General features: G+C 41.9%; 5 protein-coding genes across 7 annotated transcripts; 3 read left to right on the forward strand and 2 right to left on the reverse strand.

Annotated features, from left to right (window-relative positions):
• Positions 1–20: 20 nt before the first annotated feature.
• LOC140775102 (transcription factor bHLH145-like) lies at positions 21–3,249 on the reverse strand. Of its 2 annotated transcripts, none has more exons than XM_073118364.1 (4): positions 3,040–3,249; positions 2,149–2,611; positions 1,922–2,053; positions 21–1,841 (listed from the first exon to the last, which is right to left on the reverse strand). In XM_073118364.1, exon 4 carries the CDS (start codon positions 1,806–1,808, stop codon positions 879–881), a length of 930 nt encoding a protein of 309 aa, XP_072974465.1. In that variant the 5' UTR covers positions 1,809–1,841; positions 1,922–2,053; positions 2,149–2,611; positions 3,040–3,249; the 3' UTR covers positions 21–878. The 2 variants fall into 2 exon arrangements, with proteins under 2 accessions (XP_072974465.1, XP_072974464.1); XM_073118363.1 differs by having other exon boundaries at positions 21–1,847; positions 3,040–3,248.
• Positions 3,250–4,868: 1,619 nt separating this feature from the next.
• On the forward strand, positions 4,869–7,311 carry LOC140774637 (cyclin-D3-1-like). Its single transcript, XM_073117712.1, has 6 exons — positions 4,869–5,323; positions 5,770–5,856; positions 5,965–6,063; positions 6,154–6,355; positions 6,438–6,559; positions 6,627–7,311. Exons 1-6 carry the CDS (start codon positions 5,003–5,005, stop codon positions 6,840–6,842), a joined length of 1,047 nt encoding a protein of 348 aa, XP_072973813.1. The 5' UTR covers positions 4,869–5,002; the 3' UTR covers positions 6,843–7,311.
• A 1,649-nt stretch (positions 7,312–8,960) lies between these two features.
• On the forward strand, positions 8,961–10,371 carry LOC140774627 (uncharacterized). Its single transcript, XM_073117702.1, has one exon. The coding sequence runs from the start codon at positions 9,260–9,262 to the stop codon at positions 10,322–10,324; it is 1,065 nt and encodes a 354-aa protein (XP_072973803.1). The 5' UTR covers positions 8,961–9,259; the 3' UTR covers positions 10,325–10,371.
• Positions 10,372–10,739: 368 nt separating this feature from the next.
• On the forward strand, positions 10,740–14,100 carry LOC140775149 (uncharacterized). 2 transcript variants are annotated; one of them, XM_073118415.1, is made up of 7 exons: positions 10,740–11,000; positions 11,574–11,774; positions 12,353–12,493; positions 12,619–12,727; positions 12,861–12,922; positions 13,435–13,538; positions 13,639–14,100. In XM_073118415.1, exons 2-7 carry the CDS (start codon positions 11,682–11,684, stop codon positions 13,739–13,741), a joined length of 612 nt encoding a protein of 203 aa, XP_072974516.1. In that variant the 5' UTR covers positions 10,740–11,000; positions 11,574–11,681; the 3' UTR covers positions 13,742–14,100. The 2 variants fall into 2 exon arrangements, with proteins under 2 accessions (XP_072974516.1, XP_072974515.1); XM_073118414.1 differs by having other exon boundaries at positions 10,741–10,943.
• A 1,077-nt stretch (positions 14,101–15,177) lies between these two features.
• On the reverse strand, positions 15,178–16,887 carry LOC140774536 (uncharacterized). Its single transcript, XM_073117565.1, has one exon. The coding sequence runs from the start codon at positions 16,401–16,403 to the stop codon at positions 15,333–15,335; it is 1,071 nt and encodes a 356-aa protein (XP_072973666.1). The 5' UTR covers positions 16,404–16,887; the 3' UTR covers positions 15,178–15,332.
• Between the last annotated feature and the right edge of the window lie 46 nt (positions 16,888–16,933).

Consider the following 16,933-nt stretch of genomic DNA (forward strand, 5'->3'; position numbering starts at 1 on the left):
ATTAAAGTTATATAACAAGATTGGGGAACATGGGATAAAGATATTACTAATCCAAAGAAGGAACAAACTCTAGTGGAGCTCAGCAAAGAGGTCTCACACAAATAGCATCAACATCAATCCATGAACAGAAGCATACTACCACTTACTCACATACAAGGACCACAAACCTAAAACCACGCATGCATCCATACAATTTTTTTTTATTTTTTAAGAAGACAAGATATGATGCATACTGTGTACATTACATGCATCAGAACCATGCAAGACTAATGAGTGTCACCTGCTCAACTCCCATGTCAAAAAAGGAATAGGAAGATCCACAGCCAACCTATAGGACATCATGAAAGGGAACAGGATCCTGATTTCCATGAACCACAAAACTGTGCATACCCACCAAGCTTTGTTCTTGCCATCATACTCTTTGGGTCAAAAGGGAATGCCATCCATCTCTCTTTTTTTTTTTTTTTCCTCTCCTCTGTATCATTTTCAAGAGTATCTACTCTATCACAACCCGCACAAGCACAAGCACATCAAGACCCTTATTGCTCTCTTTGCTTTATTGGACCATCATATCTCTCCTTCTTCCCCTCCCCACCACCACCATCAAAAGCCCAGAGAGGATAAAGGGGGAGAGGGACAGAGGTCTCACTGACCCACCAAGGCCATGCTCATCTGAGTACTGATTCCTATCTTCAATCATTGGAGCCGTGTGAGAGCCCATTTGCCTTTATCTTCAGCTCTTTACTCTTTTGGGCATCTTTTTCCTGTCATTACACTCGCAAACTGTTAATTACTGCTGCTATTGCTAATATCACTATTAACTCTAATATATATGATACTAGAACTAATGATGAAGATGGACACAGAAGTTGGTGGAGCTACAGAGAGAGAGCTCCGGGAGTCATGGCTTTCATCCTCAGGGACTTCAGGTAGCAGATGGCCTCATCGATGATGCTAACAGCATCTTTGTCTTCCCCTCCTGGAATGATCTTGCGGAGCACACCAATAGTTTCTTGTATCCTCTCCCTCCTCAGCCACTTGTTATCAGTATTATTGGGCATCTCTTCTTCCTCCAATAACCTATGCTCATCTCCTCCTCCTCCCACACAGCTTGACTGCGCATCATTATTGACGTATGTACACTCGTAGTCCCCAGAGAAATGGGCTCTTGCTGAGCTTGCAGTGTCTAGAATGGATGCATCAAGTTCAGAATCATGTCTCCTCTTTTTTGCTGGTTGGCTTGAACTTGCAACTTCCTCTGTGGTCTCAGCTGCTCTTTTAACTGGGGTATGCCCAGTACTAGCCTCTCCTTCCTCGAAGTCCTCTTCGGAGTCTGAGTAGAGCAGAGCATTGATTTCCTCAGTGTCTTCGTGCATCTCCTCACCACCTTGTCCATCTGTTACATTGGTTTCATTGCTGCCCTGCAAATCCACCACTGGATTCGAAGGTCCCTGGACAGGTTGATGGATAACAAAGGAACTATATATTGGGCTAATTTGATTCGCAGGTTGATCAAAAACCAGGAATCTCTTCTGAGTCACATCAATTCCTGGCGTACCATATGTGGGCACTGAAGATGCAACAAATCCTGAAGCATTCTGAAGCGATTTGTTTGCATAAAACCCTGGAAAGGGCAGATGATTTCCAGAGGAAGCACGGCGATAGGTGTCAGAGTATGTAGGAAACACCAATGAATTGGTGTTCTGTTGGCTCATATCAGGCAGCCTGAGACCACTCGTACAGTTCAAATTACCAACTTGCCATGCCGAATGAGGGAAATGGCATCGAGGATCGAGATCCTTCCCCATCCAAAGTTCCAATTAAACCACCAAAGAAATTACCTGCAACTAAAGCATGCAAATGTGTTATCCCATTGATGAAAAAGAATAATTCAATCAAAAGATGTTATCCAGTTTCATACTATTAGAAGTCTGCAACAATCTGATGATTTTCCACAAGAATGCCTTCCACAAACTGCAAAAGTTTATTCAATGAAGCAGGAGACGGAGCTAAGCTACGTGACCGGCTTGAGAAGCTGGCGGAAGTACTCAGCCTAGTGAAAGAAAAGCACCATAAGATTGTGCAAAATAACGAGAAAGTTAAGATCTTTGTACTCGCAAACAAAAAATCTATTACTATTCAACGTACCTGGCAATCCTGTAATGGTTGGAAACAAGCTATGATCCTAACGATAATGGTGTCACTACCGGCAATCCCGCTCTCATGCTTCAATGCTCGGAATCTCGACTGGCCTGCTCCTTGGCACACCATCACTACTTTTCTCTTCCCTTAAGCAGACCAATCCGCGGAAACCCAGAAGGAAACAGAAAGAAGAGGAGGGGAAGGAAGGAACCCAAGTAACCCTTGAAGATCAAATAACTATAGCGAGATCGAATCCAATGACTACTAAACAACTCTAATGAAAATGGGAGTTGATATGGCACCGAAATAGAAATGCAGAGGAAGAAGCAAGGAAAATAGGAAGAAGAGTTACAGGATAACCCAACAATATAAGTTGAAGGAGATCCCTTTCCGGAGGACTTCAACAGAGAGGCTCAACCACCGCATTATACTGAAACCACGAGGAGCTTCGATTCCGACTTCCAGCAAACTGCAAAGAAAAATCATAACTTTCTTCGTGAAAGAGGCGAAAAGCAGAAGATCAAAAGCTTAAAAATGGCCTTTTGATCTCAATCAAATCCCTTCAAAAGGATCTAAAATCTGCGCGAAAAATGGAAAAGGGAAACACAAAAAAAAAAAAAAAATCCAACTTTGTACACAAAATCCAAGAAAAAAAATCAACGGACTAGAAGCGATCTGAAGCTAAAATCGACCTTTTGATCTCAAATCCCTCAAAGATGGTCATAAATCTGCAACCAAATGGAAATGGAGCACAAAAGGATGGCTTTTGCAACAAAAAAAAAAGAAAAAGATTCGGCTTTGAGCGTAAAATCCAAGAAAAAACTGATCAAACTAGAAACTAAACCAGAACAATCAAGAAGAAATAGATCAAAAATCTTGAAGGATTCATCAACTTACACCGCAAAAGAACTCGCAAGAGTAAGAATTCCGCGCGCAAGGCCTCAGATCTCTTCGCCCGAGGTCAGCAGAAAGAGCCCAAAAGCCTACTCCACGCGGGGATCGGGAGACGAGCTCGAAGCGAGGAGGAAAGATGGCCGAAAGGGAGTAGAAACCGAAGGCAGCCGTCTCAAAGCGAGAATTCCCAGGGCGGAATAAGAGGATAGCGGAGGCGAGGAGATTTTATCAGCCCACGAGGACGTAAATACCCTCAAAAGTTGGACTAATTCACGGCTTATCAAAAAGTGGTTTTAGTGTAATATTGTTTAAAAACCATTTTGTCTCGTCTCGTATGGGTCAAGTGACTTGTTGACCACATTAGATTGGGTTCGAACCATGGGTCGAGTCATGCTCACTTTATTCTTTTCTCTACAAATTAAATATTAAATTATGCATCATTATATTATGATACTATGCAAGCCTACAAATTAAATTCTTTTAAATATATATATATATATATCCAACTAGTAAAATTAAAAGGAATAATCCAAACAGGACGACCACGTATGCTTGGAGTGCCACACTACCAAAAATAAAGTATAAAAGTTGCACTGCATGCCCCTTTACTTTATGATAAGCTAAAAGGAAAGGTAAGGAGGGGGCAAGAAAAATATTAAATTAAATTAAATAAAAAAGGAAAAAGAGAGGAGTGGAGAGGAATCCATGCTTTCATGCGTAACGCCATTTGACAAATTGCATCAACCCCACACCCACTCCCAAAGTCTTCCATTCAAAGGTTAAAAAGATGTCAACACTACTCTCATTCACTCTCTCTCTTTTTTTTTTTGCAAAGAAGTTAAATTCTTATTAGTTATAATTTTATTTTCACCTCATCGATTATCGCTATTTTTTTTACATAATGATTCCCTGAATTATCAGAAATATTTTGCTGGACTCTTTTTATTAGAGAGTCGTTATGTATATAAAAATTTAGAAAGTTTTCGGTAAAAGATTGAAGATGGAATTATCTCTTCTCGTTATGATGGAGAATAGTATATTGGTAGTATATCGAGCACTTTCGATGGTTTCAATCGAATTCAAAAGGTGAGGATCATATGATTTTCTAAGCTAGTGTGATCGAGCCACTAAGATGCGCACTGAACAAGCTCACTCAAAATTCTAGTTATGGGGGTGACAATCGGGTTGATTAGTTTAGATTGGATCGGATTTAAGTCTGGCCATGACAACATAAGTATAAACATGATTTGTTTATTAAATAAGTTATACAGGTCATTGGGTGGCACAAAATTTTAAATTTATATAAATTATAAATATATTTTAAATTATAGACTAACTTTTTTAATTATAAATTTGTTGGTCAAATTATAAATAAATTAGTCGAATCATAAAGAGTTCTACGCCATAAAGTAAATTGATTAGCCGAGTTAGACTTCAATTAAACTGAATAAGATCGGTTTACTAATTGGATTAGACTGAGTTAGACTTCAATTAAACTAAGTTCAAAGCGTGTTTAGAAAGGGAATTACCTTATGGCTTATGGAATTATCCGATGGTGTCAATTTTTGCCACCACTAGAAGTTTGGACTGGGCTCAATCTAATAAGCTAGATAGAGCCCAAGATCCTAAGCCAGTCAAATTGTTTTAACAATCACCCTAAAGAAAAGAAAATATAGCTAACACCCAAAGTATAACTATTCTGGAGCAATATACTTAATATATTTTCCTCAACTCTCTTTGGTCTTTACGACTTAGTACTTGCTTTGCCCATAACTCTACTGAGAGAGCCCACTGTCCTCTCTATTGGGCAGTGTCCCCTTCTCCTGTCTTCTTCCATCTCTTCTCCCAACGCTAAATAGCATAAAAAGCTCATCTTTGAGATCTCATTGTTCCAAGGGGAGAAGAAAAACTTCACCTTTTGGTCTCATTGCTCCGGGAGATCTCCGTACCTCGATCAATATCTATAATGCTGGTGAATACATATGACTTTGCTTCTTCTACCCTCCTCTGCGGAGAGGACAACAACAGCATTCTCTGCTTTGAAGAAGAAGAGGAGGTGGGTCTTCATGGAGAAGCTGAAAGCCATGAGCTTGACAGGATTAGAGACCAAAAAAGTGGTCTTTGTTGGGATTTTCTCATTGAGTTCTCGTTGCAATCGGAGGAGTGCATAGCCTTGTTGGTTGAGAGGGAGTTTCACCATCTTCCTGGAGATGGTTATGCCGAGAGGTTGCAAAGTGGAGCCTTGAAACTATCTGTTAGAAGAGATGCCATTGATTGGATCTGGAAGGTGGATTGAGTTGGCCTTTTCTTTTCTCTATGAATATTGTCGATGGCTTTTGGTCTACATTTCATATCTAGTGATGCTTGAGTAAATAGGATGTGATTCTGTATCTACTGATCATTTTGGACTCATATCTTTTATGTCTCCACGAGGACTATTGTTGATATTCTCTATCACCTAATTGGTTTTTCCTACAATATTGCTTTCGATGCTGTTAGTGTTTGTACTCCTTCTTGCTAAATTGTTTATGGAAGTATACGCTTGCATTACTCAGCATCTCTGTTATCTATATGGAAATAGTTTATTTCCCTCTTTTTGTTCCTTTATCCAATGAAACAGTACCAGGATTCATCTTTCTCCTGCTTTATGTTTTTTTTTTTCTGATCCCTTCTCATATGTTTTTCTCTCCATCTTCGACCTTTTGATTGATGGCTCGTTTTCTTGATGGACAGGTTCATTCTCACTGCAATTTTGGACCACTGAGTGTCTATTTGTCTGTAAATTACCTGGATAGATTTCTCTCCACTTATGAACTCCCTGTAAGAGATATTCCAAGACAACCATATTGTAGATGTGTGAAATTCAGTTGGTCTAGTTTGACATAATACACAGATGCCATCTCTCATCTTTCTGTGTCTGTGTTGCAGCAAGATAAGGCTTGGATGACACAGTTGCTATCTGTGGCCTGCTTATCTCTTGCTGTCAAGATGGAGGAGCCTGAGTGCCCTCTATGTCCAGATTTGCAGGTGAAGAAGAAACAGCAAGTAGAATTTTACATGTTCTTTTACTGTTACTTCAACATATTGATATCAACAGAATTTGATCAACTCCAACAGGTTGGTGAGGCAAAATATGTGTTTGAAGCTAGAACTATAGAAAGAATGGAGCTTCTAGTGCTGAGCACACTGAAATGGAGGATGCAAGCTGTGACACCGTTGTCTTTCATCGATTACTTTCTTACCAAGTACAATGACGATAAACCACCAACAAGTGCAACGCTTTCTCGATCTGTAGAGCTCATATTGAGCACACTCAAAGGTTAGTTTGTCAGAAAATTTATTTGTATATCTTCTTAGATATTGACTGACAATCCTAATGTGAATGTAAATTTAAACTGCAGGGATAGTTTTTCTACAATTCAGGCCTTCTGAGATTGCTGCAGCAGCGGCATTATCAGCGGTGGGAGAAATCCGAGATCAAGAAATTACCAAATCTTTGAGCCGTTGCATCCATGTAGATAAGGTGAGGCTACCTTCTTGTGTCATTATGTAAAGGTTTTATTTTGTCCTAACCTAGAGCGTGGTTGCAGGAGAGAGTGTTAAGGTGTTATCAAGTGATCCAAGAGTTGACAATGGTGAAGAGGAGGGGCAGTGAAATAGCTACTCCATTAGTTGCTTCTGTGCCACAGAGCCCAATTGGGGTGTTGGATGCTTCAAGCCTGACCTACAAGAGTGATGATATACTAGTTGGGTCAGATGCAAATCAATCCCCAGCATCCAAGAGGAGAAAATTATGCAGACCATAACCTCATGAGAGAAGAGGCCTTGCTTGTATTTTGTAGTGTTCACCTTCTTGTGACTTGTGAGGCTTAGTGCTGCCTCAGTTTTGCAGGAGGAATTTTACTATAAGAAAAAAATATATATATGGATGAGACTTAGAAAATTGTGACAAAAAGAAGAGAGGAATGAATAGCTGAGGAGAGATCTATTCAAGATTTCAATTTAAAGCAGCCATCAGATGTTGAAGTACAAAATGGTCTCAAGAGCTGTGATGATTGAGAGAGCTTAGTATTTTAGGAAGAGAACCGAGGTGCAAAAGATCTGAGACCTAGTAAAATAATCTTTTGGGATCTAAACCACCAAGACCAGATGACTTAGAATGGGAGACTCGCTGAAGGATATAGATATCCAATTTAAAAAAAAAAATCTACATGGTTAGTTTCTCCATGTTTGTACTATATGTATGCCCTTCAATTATTTGACTGCTTGTCTGCTTAATACTCCAAGATTTGTTGTCCTCTATAATATATATATATATATATATAAAAGAAGACCCAAATGACCAGTGCAGATCTTGGGTTTGGTCACCAAAAAGAGAAAAACAAAATTTCCAACTTCAAGCATTCATTGTGGAGTATTAAACAATGATGATGGAATTGTTCACTTCTGGCTTGGTTTCTTATTTATGTTATCCTTCAATTGTTCTTATTTAAATAGAGTAGACAACTAAGATTAAGTACTCCTTGAGATCCAACCTTCAAGCATTAAGTTACTCTCTTTGGAGTTATATTTCAATATGTGAGCTTTTCCTATAAGTTGGGTAGTCATTAAACAACAGCCAAAGACCATGTGAACCTTCAACATCTGTCTCTATATGTATATACCAAATTAAGCCAGGACAAAGCCTAGTAGAGTTCTTCAGGTTTATCTTCTGGAAAGGAAACAAAGTTCCATTTAGATTTAAATTAGTCCCAAGTTTTTTTTTTCTCATTAAAGATTTAGTTTTTAAGTTAGCATGACTCAATATGGATAATGTCATTAATGTAGAGTACATATAGAGATATATATATTGAGAGAGAGAGAGAGAGAGAGAGAGAGAGAGAGAGAGAGATGACTGACTGTCAGGTTCACCACTGCTTGGCTGCAGAGGGAATGAGACAAAGCCAGTTAACGTTATGTCCTTTGCTTTGGCATGCAAACCAATATGCCATATAAATAACACTGATATGATCATAATAAAGGCAGGCCCACCAAATGCCCTGGCAAAATGAATAAGGTCGCCAATCTCCATCACTTCCTTTTTCCCCATCCTGCAGTAGAAAGACAACAAAAATGTAGAGGTATTTGATCCATTTTAGTAGCAAACCAACAAATAAATGGCCAAAATGCAAAAGAAAAGTTAAATCCATTGCAGTTGATGCTGTTTCTATTCGATTTTGTCTGGTTCCAATTCCAATCTCTGGACCATCTCTTCCAGGTATAAGATGGCAGTGAAGCCTGGAACATTAAATTATCAAGTGGACTGTGGATACGGAGGAGTAAGTGCAGGACTCGTGAATAGCTTAAAGTCCTACACCAACCAATCTGGCTTTAGTCTGCCACCACCTCCAGGCTCCAGATTCCATGATGGGCCTTCAAACGTCTGCGAATATTATGACCACCAAGAAGACTAGATTAGATGATAATAATAATAATTATTATTATTATAATTAGTATTTATAATAGTAATAGTAAGGTAAGAAAGTACTGGTCCATTGTTGAAAAAACTTAGGATCCACTCGATCAAAGCTGGTTCAAAGAATATGAAGCCAGGAATAGTCCATACAAATGAGCCGATCGGGTTTAAAATCTATGTTTACGAACTCATTCCCAGCTAATTAACCTAGGATAGAAGAGTTCCAAAATAGTTAAGAGGGTAATAAGGAACGGTTAATAGGGTCATACCAAGCTTGTTACCGTTGGTGTAACTAATTTCCCGGTATTGCCGAAAATAGACCGTGTTCTTTCCCCTTCAGTCGTGTGCATTACGGCCAGGTTACGTTATATAATGAGGAAAGCCCATCGTTGTCTCTTTGCTCTCTAACCCTCTCTCTTCTGCTTAATTAATCTCAATTAAACAGAGAAAGAGGCCATTAATCGTTCTATCCTTCTCCTGATGATCTAATCGGATTCATCCCCGCCGTTCATTCCTGGCTACCCGGTAAGATGGACCCGCGGCGCATGGAACAGCTGTTGCTCCTTTGCCTCCGATCTCAAAGCACACGTGTGGCTCTCGTGGGTGGTAACCACACCGCTGCCCGCTTCTGCACTCGCTAACCGCACCCCACCATCCTCTTCTCTCCTCTCTCCCTCTCTCCCACTCTCTCGCGTAAAATTCTCTTCTAGGAAAACGACCTTTGTCGACTACGCGAATCTCGAGACAAAGAAGACGACGGTCATCCCAATGGCCGGAAACCGCTTCGTGATCCACACCATTGGCCGGTCGGTGCTCCTCGCCGTCGCGGTCCTCTCCTTCCCATTGCTCCGATCGGCTATTAGCGATCCTTCGTCATCGAGGTCGCCGGCAATCGGGGATGATTTCTACCTCCCGCTCCTCCTCGCCGACCTGAGGCACCATGGCCTTCTTCGCCCGGGAGACAACGCAGCATTCCTCGGCAATCCCGGGTCGTGGCTCCATTTCCTCGAGCGGAGCGGATTCGAATTGATATCCGGCGACCGGTACCCGGCGGCCGCCGACTCGTCGCTCTACTTCGTCCTCGCCGCCACCGGCTGGAAGGGACTGGACTCCATTGATCGCGCCGTCAAGATCGGCGGCTTCGCGGCCGTCGTTCTCGGCTCCGACGAGCCATTGGACCCGCCGAAGAACTACCGGATTGCGTATATCCGGCGGCTCGGCCCCAGCGTCGTAGCTGTACAAAAGATCGCCGACGCCAGCGATCAGCGTAGGCTGAGCCGGAGACTCCTGGCGGTGCCTGAGGCGAAGAAGGAGGCTCTGAACCTGCTCGAGGACGCCCTCCTCGAGCCGCCGGGGCCGCGAGGGAGGAAGCGGCGGCGGCGACCGAGGTACCTCCCGGAGCTCACCGGAGATTCCCTGGATAACTACCGGCGGCGGGTGTTCGTCGAGGTAGCGCCTGCGGGGAGAGGCGGTAGCGCGGCGGTGTGGTTCGAGCGGCACTACCCGAGGGGAGACCGCGAGTTCGAGATCATCCGAGTGGAGGAGGTAGGGGCGGAGGAGTGGGAGGAGGACGGCGGGATGGCGGAGTGGTTGGAGCGTAACGTGAGGGAGGAGGACTACGTGGTGTTAAAGGCGGAGGCGGAGGTGATGGAGGAGGTGGTGAGGAAGGGAGACGCCATTCGGCTGGTGGACGAGCTCTTCCTCGAGTGCAAGAACCAATGGGAGGAGAAGGGCAAAACTGGAAGCAGGAGGGCATATTGGGAATGCCTCGCCCTCTACGGCAGGATTAGGGACCAAGGTGTTGCCGTTCACCAATGGTGGGGTTCTTCTTGAAATTAAACCCAAAAAAAAAAAAAAAAAAAATCCTAAGAGATGAGGGAAAGAAAGAGAGATTAATACTTTTATTTTTATTTAATTTTTTCATATGTATATACAAATGTATGAAGAATTGAGTTGGCATTGAGAGAAACAGAAACCTTATAAGTTTATTATATAGCATTCTAAGGTCCTTCAACTTCTTTGTTTATTAGTATATCATCATCCCACTGTTTTTTTACTTTGAATCCATATCATATAGCATCCACCAAGAAATTAATCTCATAATCTAAACATAGTTTAAAGTATCATAAAAATAGAGTCAAATAAGAGTAATTACAGGGTATACTATGTTACTATGCATGCAACTACAATTTTGCCACTGTTTAGATTACCATTCTGCCACTATTCTACCTAGATCCCAAATCCGGGTACGCCAATACTCGATCCGTTTACAGCCCCCCGGAAGCAGGTCAACTTCAGAGTTCAGGCTCCCCTCGACATCGTTGGATCCACCGACGCCCCCCTTCCCCCCACTCTCTCTCTCGATCTCGTCTCCTTCTCTTCTCTCGCAACCCACTACCTCTCAGTATTTGTCGCCTAAAATCTCTGTCCCAAGAAAGCGATCTCCAGCCAGGTGCGTCGGATCTCCAAATCTTTGATCCACTTCTGTCTCTCTGGTATCTGATTTGAGGTTTGATTTTGCCTTAATTTCTCTTCTGCTCTCACTTGTTTGGTTTGTGTGAGCACCGGAGTATGTCTAATCCATCGCGACCTGTTAGATTTATACTGCCCTAGGATGAATTCTACGAAATTTGTTCCAAAATTATTACGGTATGAGTTAGAGTAACGCAAAATCGTGCGAGAAACAATCTACATGGCTGGAAACTAGATGATATTAGAAGTGATCGCCTCGTGATCTTGATGGTATAGGATTTTCTTGCGTGCAAATGGCCCTAGATGGCTGTGTAAATAGGTGTTAAATCTACTATGTGATATGCAAATTTTTCTGTTGCTATGTATGTGAATATGCGGTGATATAGGACAGGTGGTTAATTAGACATTTTAGTATTGATGCACGATCCCTCCAATCATTGCTAGAACTGTTTGAATTACGGATATCCTTTTGCAACTGATAGTCTAGCTAACATGTAAGATATTTGCACTTCGTTAAAGTACTTGCTATATGATCCCTTAATTGGTGAATTTGATAATTGTATTTTGTACATGCTTTTTGGGTGTTGATTGCTAGGTTATTATTTTGCAGGATATTTGCGGAAGACAGATGAAATTGACATGATTTTTAGGAGGTCCTCACTTCGTTTGGAAGATAACCGCTAAGAGATTTACTTGTTAAGACAAGAGCATTACAGCAATGTTCTCATTGTTTTATGGACTCTGGAAGTATATGTTCAGCAAGACAGAATTTCATGTTCTTATTCTTGGAATAGACAAGGCTGGGAAAACTGTAATGTTCCTCCTTATGTCCATCTCTTGGATGTTTAGTTTATCTACTGTTATGAGCTTTATCTAATGCATAGTGAATATCTTTTTCACTTGTGTTAGTTATTAGATGAACTCATGCACAGTGAGGATCTCATCTTCTTGGTAGGAATCAAGCTTGCATGCAATAGATATGTAATCACATGACATTGAGGTTAATGCTTTTGGTCTATGCACTTTATTATGTAAGTGCAGGTTAATATTTCTCTTTTATGCTCTTAATTATATAATTTGAATTTTATTTATTTGGACACGTTTTTGCTTGGTCTTCTAGTAGATTTTTTGAACTTGTCACTGGTTTCAGTCGGACACCTGTTGCACCACCACTGATGAGAAGATACTTGCCATTTCTTGTCTAAATTCAATGTATACAACCCCATTCTAGCACTATCATAAGTACTAACCCTTTTCCTGTTAGTTCTCTAGTATGCATTATGTTCACTCCGGAAACAATTTGCACCTTGTCTGTAAGTACTGTAAGTTTTACACTTAGATCACACTCTGTGCTAATAATTGATTCTTAATGTATGCCTTTATTTGTAGACTTTGCTAGAGAAGTTGAAGTCGCTCTATTCAAATACAGAAGGGCTCCCACCTGATCGGATTGTTCCCACTGTTGGGCTTAACATAGGCCGTATGGAAGCTGCAAATGCAAAACTTGTCTTTTGGGACTTAGGAGGTCAGGTGTGCTTCTTCTTACTAAATTTCGAGAGCATTGACTTATTCATCACATGTGCATCTTTTACGTGCAGCATTTGGGATTATTATAGAAATTGAGCCAAATTTTGATGTATTAATCTGTTCTGTAGATTGGCCTGCGCACAATTTGGGAGAAGTATTATGAGGAGGCTCATGCTTTAATATTTATTATTGATGCTTCTTCTCCATCATCTTTTGAAGATGCAAAGTCTGCATTGGGTTAGTGCATTCTGTATATCATAGGAAACTAATTCCATGCAACTGTTTCTGTTCTGACTAAACTAGTAGCAAGGAAATCGGAAATTTGATTCATATTTTTTTATCTGTACGAATCTTCAAAAAAACTCTACAGAAAAGGTACTTCGACATGAGGATCTACGAGGTGCGCCACTTCTGATATTGGCAAACAAGCAGGTATATTGTTTCTTCTCCTCCATATTTTCTAGACGATTTGGCTGCTATTTTTTGTTGCATACATGATGGATACTATTGATTTTCACATATTACACTCATATTGGCAGGAAAAAGCTATCATACTATTTAAGGCTTGTTAGTTTATTTTGGAAGATGCTATGGAGTTTCTCATTTAGTCCTGTATATCTATCCGCATAACTAAAGTAAGCCACATCGTCATATGCTAAACATGAGGCCTGCACCCATCTTCTCTCACCTTAAAGATTGCCCGAGGTAGATAAAGTAGTATGTGATCAGGAAGTATATATTTTTGGTACTAGACAATCCTAATTAATGCAATCTAGTTCTTTATGTAAAGTCCCCTTCCTCCTGAGTCAACCTAGCAATAGCATGCGGTCATATACTCCTATTGGTCTCAGAATTCTTGTACCAAGCATATCTTTTTGTTTCTAGGCATCTAGAATTTAATTTTGAGTAAAATTTTCTTTTTTTCCTGTTTTCTTTTTCAACAGGATCTGCCTGGAGCTATCTCAGCTGAAGAATTGACTAGGTATTTGGATCTGAAAGAGTTAGATGAGAGGGTACACATGTTCCAAGCTGTATCTGCATATGATGGGTGAGTAAAGCAACCTCACTTCTACTACCTATCAAAACGTTTTAAAACTTTCTTGTGCTTCAATTGAGTGATTGTTCGACATCGTCTGAGATGTGTGCAGGATGGGAATAAAATTTGGCATCGACTGGTTAGTGGAGGTCATGGAAAGAAGTAAGCGCACAGAAACATTACGAATTCGTGGAGGTGCAGCTGGTCATATGTAGCACTTTTTCTCTGTTGGTATTGAAGACCATCCAGGAGCAGAGGTTTTGATGCGAAGAGATATTGCTTGCTAAGTAGCGATGTGTATCTTGGCTAGTGCACATGATATGAAGCTGCAAATGGTTGACATCCTATTTGATTTGATCCTCGCTGATTATATCGTCCAGATTATCGCCTACCACTCATAGCATCATGTGCAGCCTGATGCTGGAATTTTTCTTCTGTAACTCAATTTATTTGATGATCAAGTGATTCTTCAACTGCTTCACCTTTATATGGTGGCATGCCATTATGTTTTACCATTGTTATATGCCAGAACATTTGTCATAGTATAATACAAGATGTGAGGTTCTCTTGTTCTTGAGCTGTCTGCAGGATTATGATTAATATGTATTGCTGTTGGACCATCCCGAAACAAGAACCTGAATAGATCTTCAGATGTTCTGATTTTGATAAGAGAATGGTGGCTCAAATTAACGTGTTACATCGAGCGGTTAGCAGTAAATTTCTTTTTTCTTCCTTTTCTTCAGTTTCATCGAATTTATATATCATTGAGAGAGAATATGTCAGATCCGGTTATAGTTTCAAAGCATTAAAGAGAAGACAACCTGAGTAGATCTTGTATATTTCTTTCTTAGTTGGAGAAGGCTGTAATCGACTGACTGACGCATTCCAAGCACAAAAAGATGACTACAGCAAAAGGAAACAAGGGGTGAAGGCGAGATGACATGCAATGTTTTTTCCAGAGTTGGGCCAGAAATTAAGGCTCTCTTCCACTTAAGAAGCCTCTTTCCTATAGCCTCATTAATATTAAAAAAATAATAATCAAAAGCAAGTATCTGTCACCAGGCACCAGTCTAGATTCACTATTCAATGTTCAACAATTCAAGCTATGCACTCATATATAGTAGGTACACCGACTGAAAGATCTAGTCTTGTTCACGCCCATGCTACTGGTGTCATGTCAATGCCACATTGCTGCATAGCTATTTACTTTACAAATAACTATTTAAAAAGATGGATTTGCTGTCTACGCATTGTGCACACGATTCAGTGGGATAAAAAGAAGAAGAAGAAGAGAGGATCAATTATAGATTGAGTGACCAAAAATATGAACATTGCCATGTAAAAAAGAGGTCATAATCATTGCATAGATCGTCAATAAATAATGCGATTTTATCACAAAAATAACAATAAACACAAATCCCTAGCAATCAAACTATCACATTTCCACTAAACTGGCTCTATGCAAACATCTAACAAACCTAAAAACATATACAAAGTATAAAGTGAAGAAGCCATAAAAGCTTATACCTCGATGGCCACATGCAGAGAAGTGTTGACTGAGTCAGAGATCATCTTTGTGAACAACAGTAGCACCCTGCAAATCTTTGGCCAAGTATCAAACCAGTTATTTATTGACACCAAACTCCCTAGCTAACGAAAATATAGGAATAAACATTAATTAGTGTGACAAGTTATACATCCTAATACATAAGTTATAAAGGATCAGGCGTGCCTAAGATTACAAACAATTCTGATCCCACCAGTAAGCATACAAGATCAAGGCCCCAAAACATGCACCATCTTCAACTATGGCATCCGCCCTGGAATCTCCTCTTCCCTTAAAAATGGCAAGTTATGTAAATTCCCCAGCAGTTCATCAGTAGCATCCACATCAATATGAAAGCTCACCATTTCTTCCTCTCCTCCTCCTCCTCCTCCCATCTGACCTCCGCCATCCCAACCCTTGGCCTCCTCGTTGATATTTATCCCCCTGAACTCGCCGTCGGAAACCCTCGCCCCAACTCCCGTCCAGGACTCACTCTCCCCACCGAAAGATCTCTTTTTTAAGCCGCCACCGACACTCTTCCTCGCCATTGTCTTCTTGTTCCTCGTCGCCGGCGGCTTATTCCCGCCATCGTGTTGTGGTCCCTCCTGCTTTGTATCAGTAGGGAACATAGGATAGAACGGTTTCCACCCGTTACTGAGATCGGAGCCGTTGGGGAACCCTAAGGGAAAGAAACCCCAAGCGCAGTAGTACATGTTTGTGCCAGGGACGACCGGTGGCGGTTCGGCGATCTCGGTGGCGTTGAAGGGGCGGGAACAATTCGGGCACCGGAGGGACCGGTTCTGGTAGGTTCTGGCATACTGGTGCACGTGGCAGCACGTGGGGCACGCGGTCCAGAAATCGTCGCCGGATTCGCCGCCGGTTGGCGGTGGCGACGGTTTCGCCATCTCGATCTCGGCGTCGAATAGGGACTTCTTGGAGGGATCGGAGAGGACAGCGTAGGCGTCCGCGACAAGCTTTAAGGCGACGTCGCAACCTGGGTAGTGATTCCGGTTAGGATTTAGGAGGAGGGACAGGTGCCTGTACTGGCGCTTAACTGTCACGGGATCGGCGGTGGCGGAGCCACCGGTGAGCTGGAGGACGGAGTAGTAGTCCACGTGGTTGTTGAGGCGGTTCTGGGCGGCGAGGAGGACGTCGGATACGGCTAGGATCTCGTCGACGCCGGCGAGAAGGGGGTCGGATTCCAGCGCGCGCTCAGCAAAGCGCTTGCTTCCAACGAGGTCACGGGCGTAGAGGAGCTTTGCGGCGATGTCGAGGCAACGCTCTGCCTCTCCCCGGCCTCCTCCTCCTCCTCCGCCACCGAGGAAGTCCATAGGTTTGGGTTCAACTCCATCTCCTCTCCGGGGAGAAGGGGGTATAGGGGAGTGGGGAGATAGGAGAAGGGGAATAAAATGACGAAATAGGACGAGACATTTACTCGATTTACCATGGTTAAGAATAGTTGGCACGGCTTTTTGTGAGGGTATTATAGTCTTTGGAGGAGACAGTGGCCAGTGGGAACTGGGAAGTGAAGGTTTAAATGCTAGTTTAACACTTAAACTGGTTCGCCTGCGGGCTTTTCCTCCAAAAATTTAAAAATAAATAAATAAATAAATAAATAAAAGGGGGGGGATTCTCAGTATCGTGATGCGCGGCGGACTGCCGGTAAATGAGGTATGTGGGCCATGAATGAGCGTGGATCTTATGTACTTTTGGATGTAAGAATTGGGTACATCCGCTACACCATGGCGGGACGAATTGTCTGGAACGGAATGACAGCGTGCATCCCCGGCTGCAGGAACTTCCTAAGTCGGGTACTTGCCACTGCGTGACTGGATGGGAAAGGAAGCCACGTGGATGTACT

This window comes from Typha angustifolia, chromosome 13 (assembly GCF_048772165.1).
Source record: "Typha angustifolia cultivar Huaian chromosome 13, ASM4877216v1, whole genome shotgun sequence".
Taxonomy (NCBI): Eukaryota; Viridiplantae; Streptophyta; class Magnoliopsida; order Poales; family Typhaceae; genus Typha; species Typha angustifolia.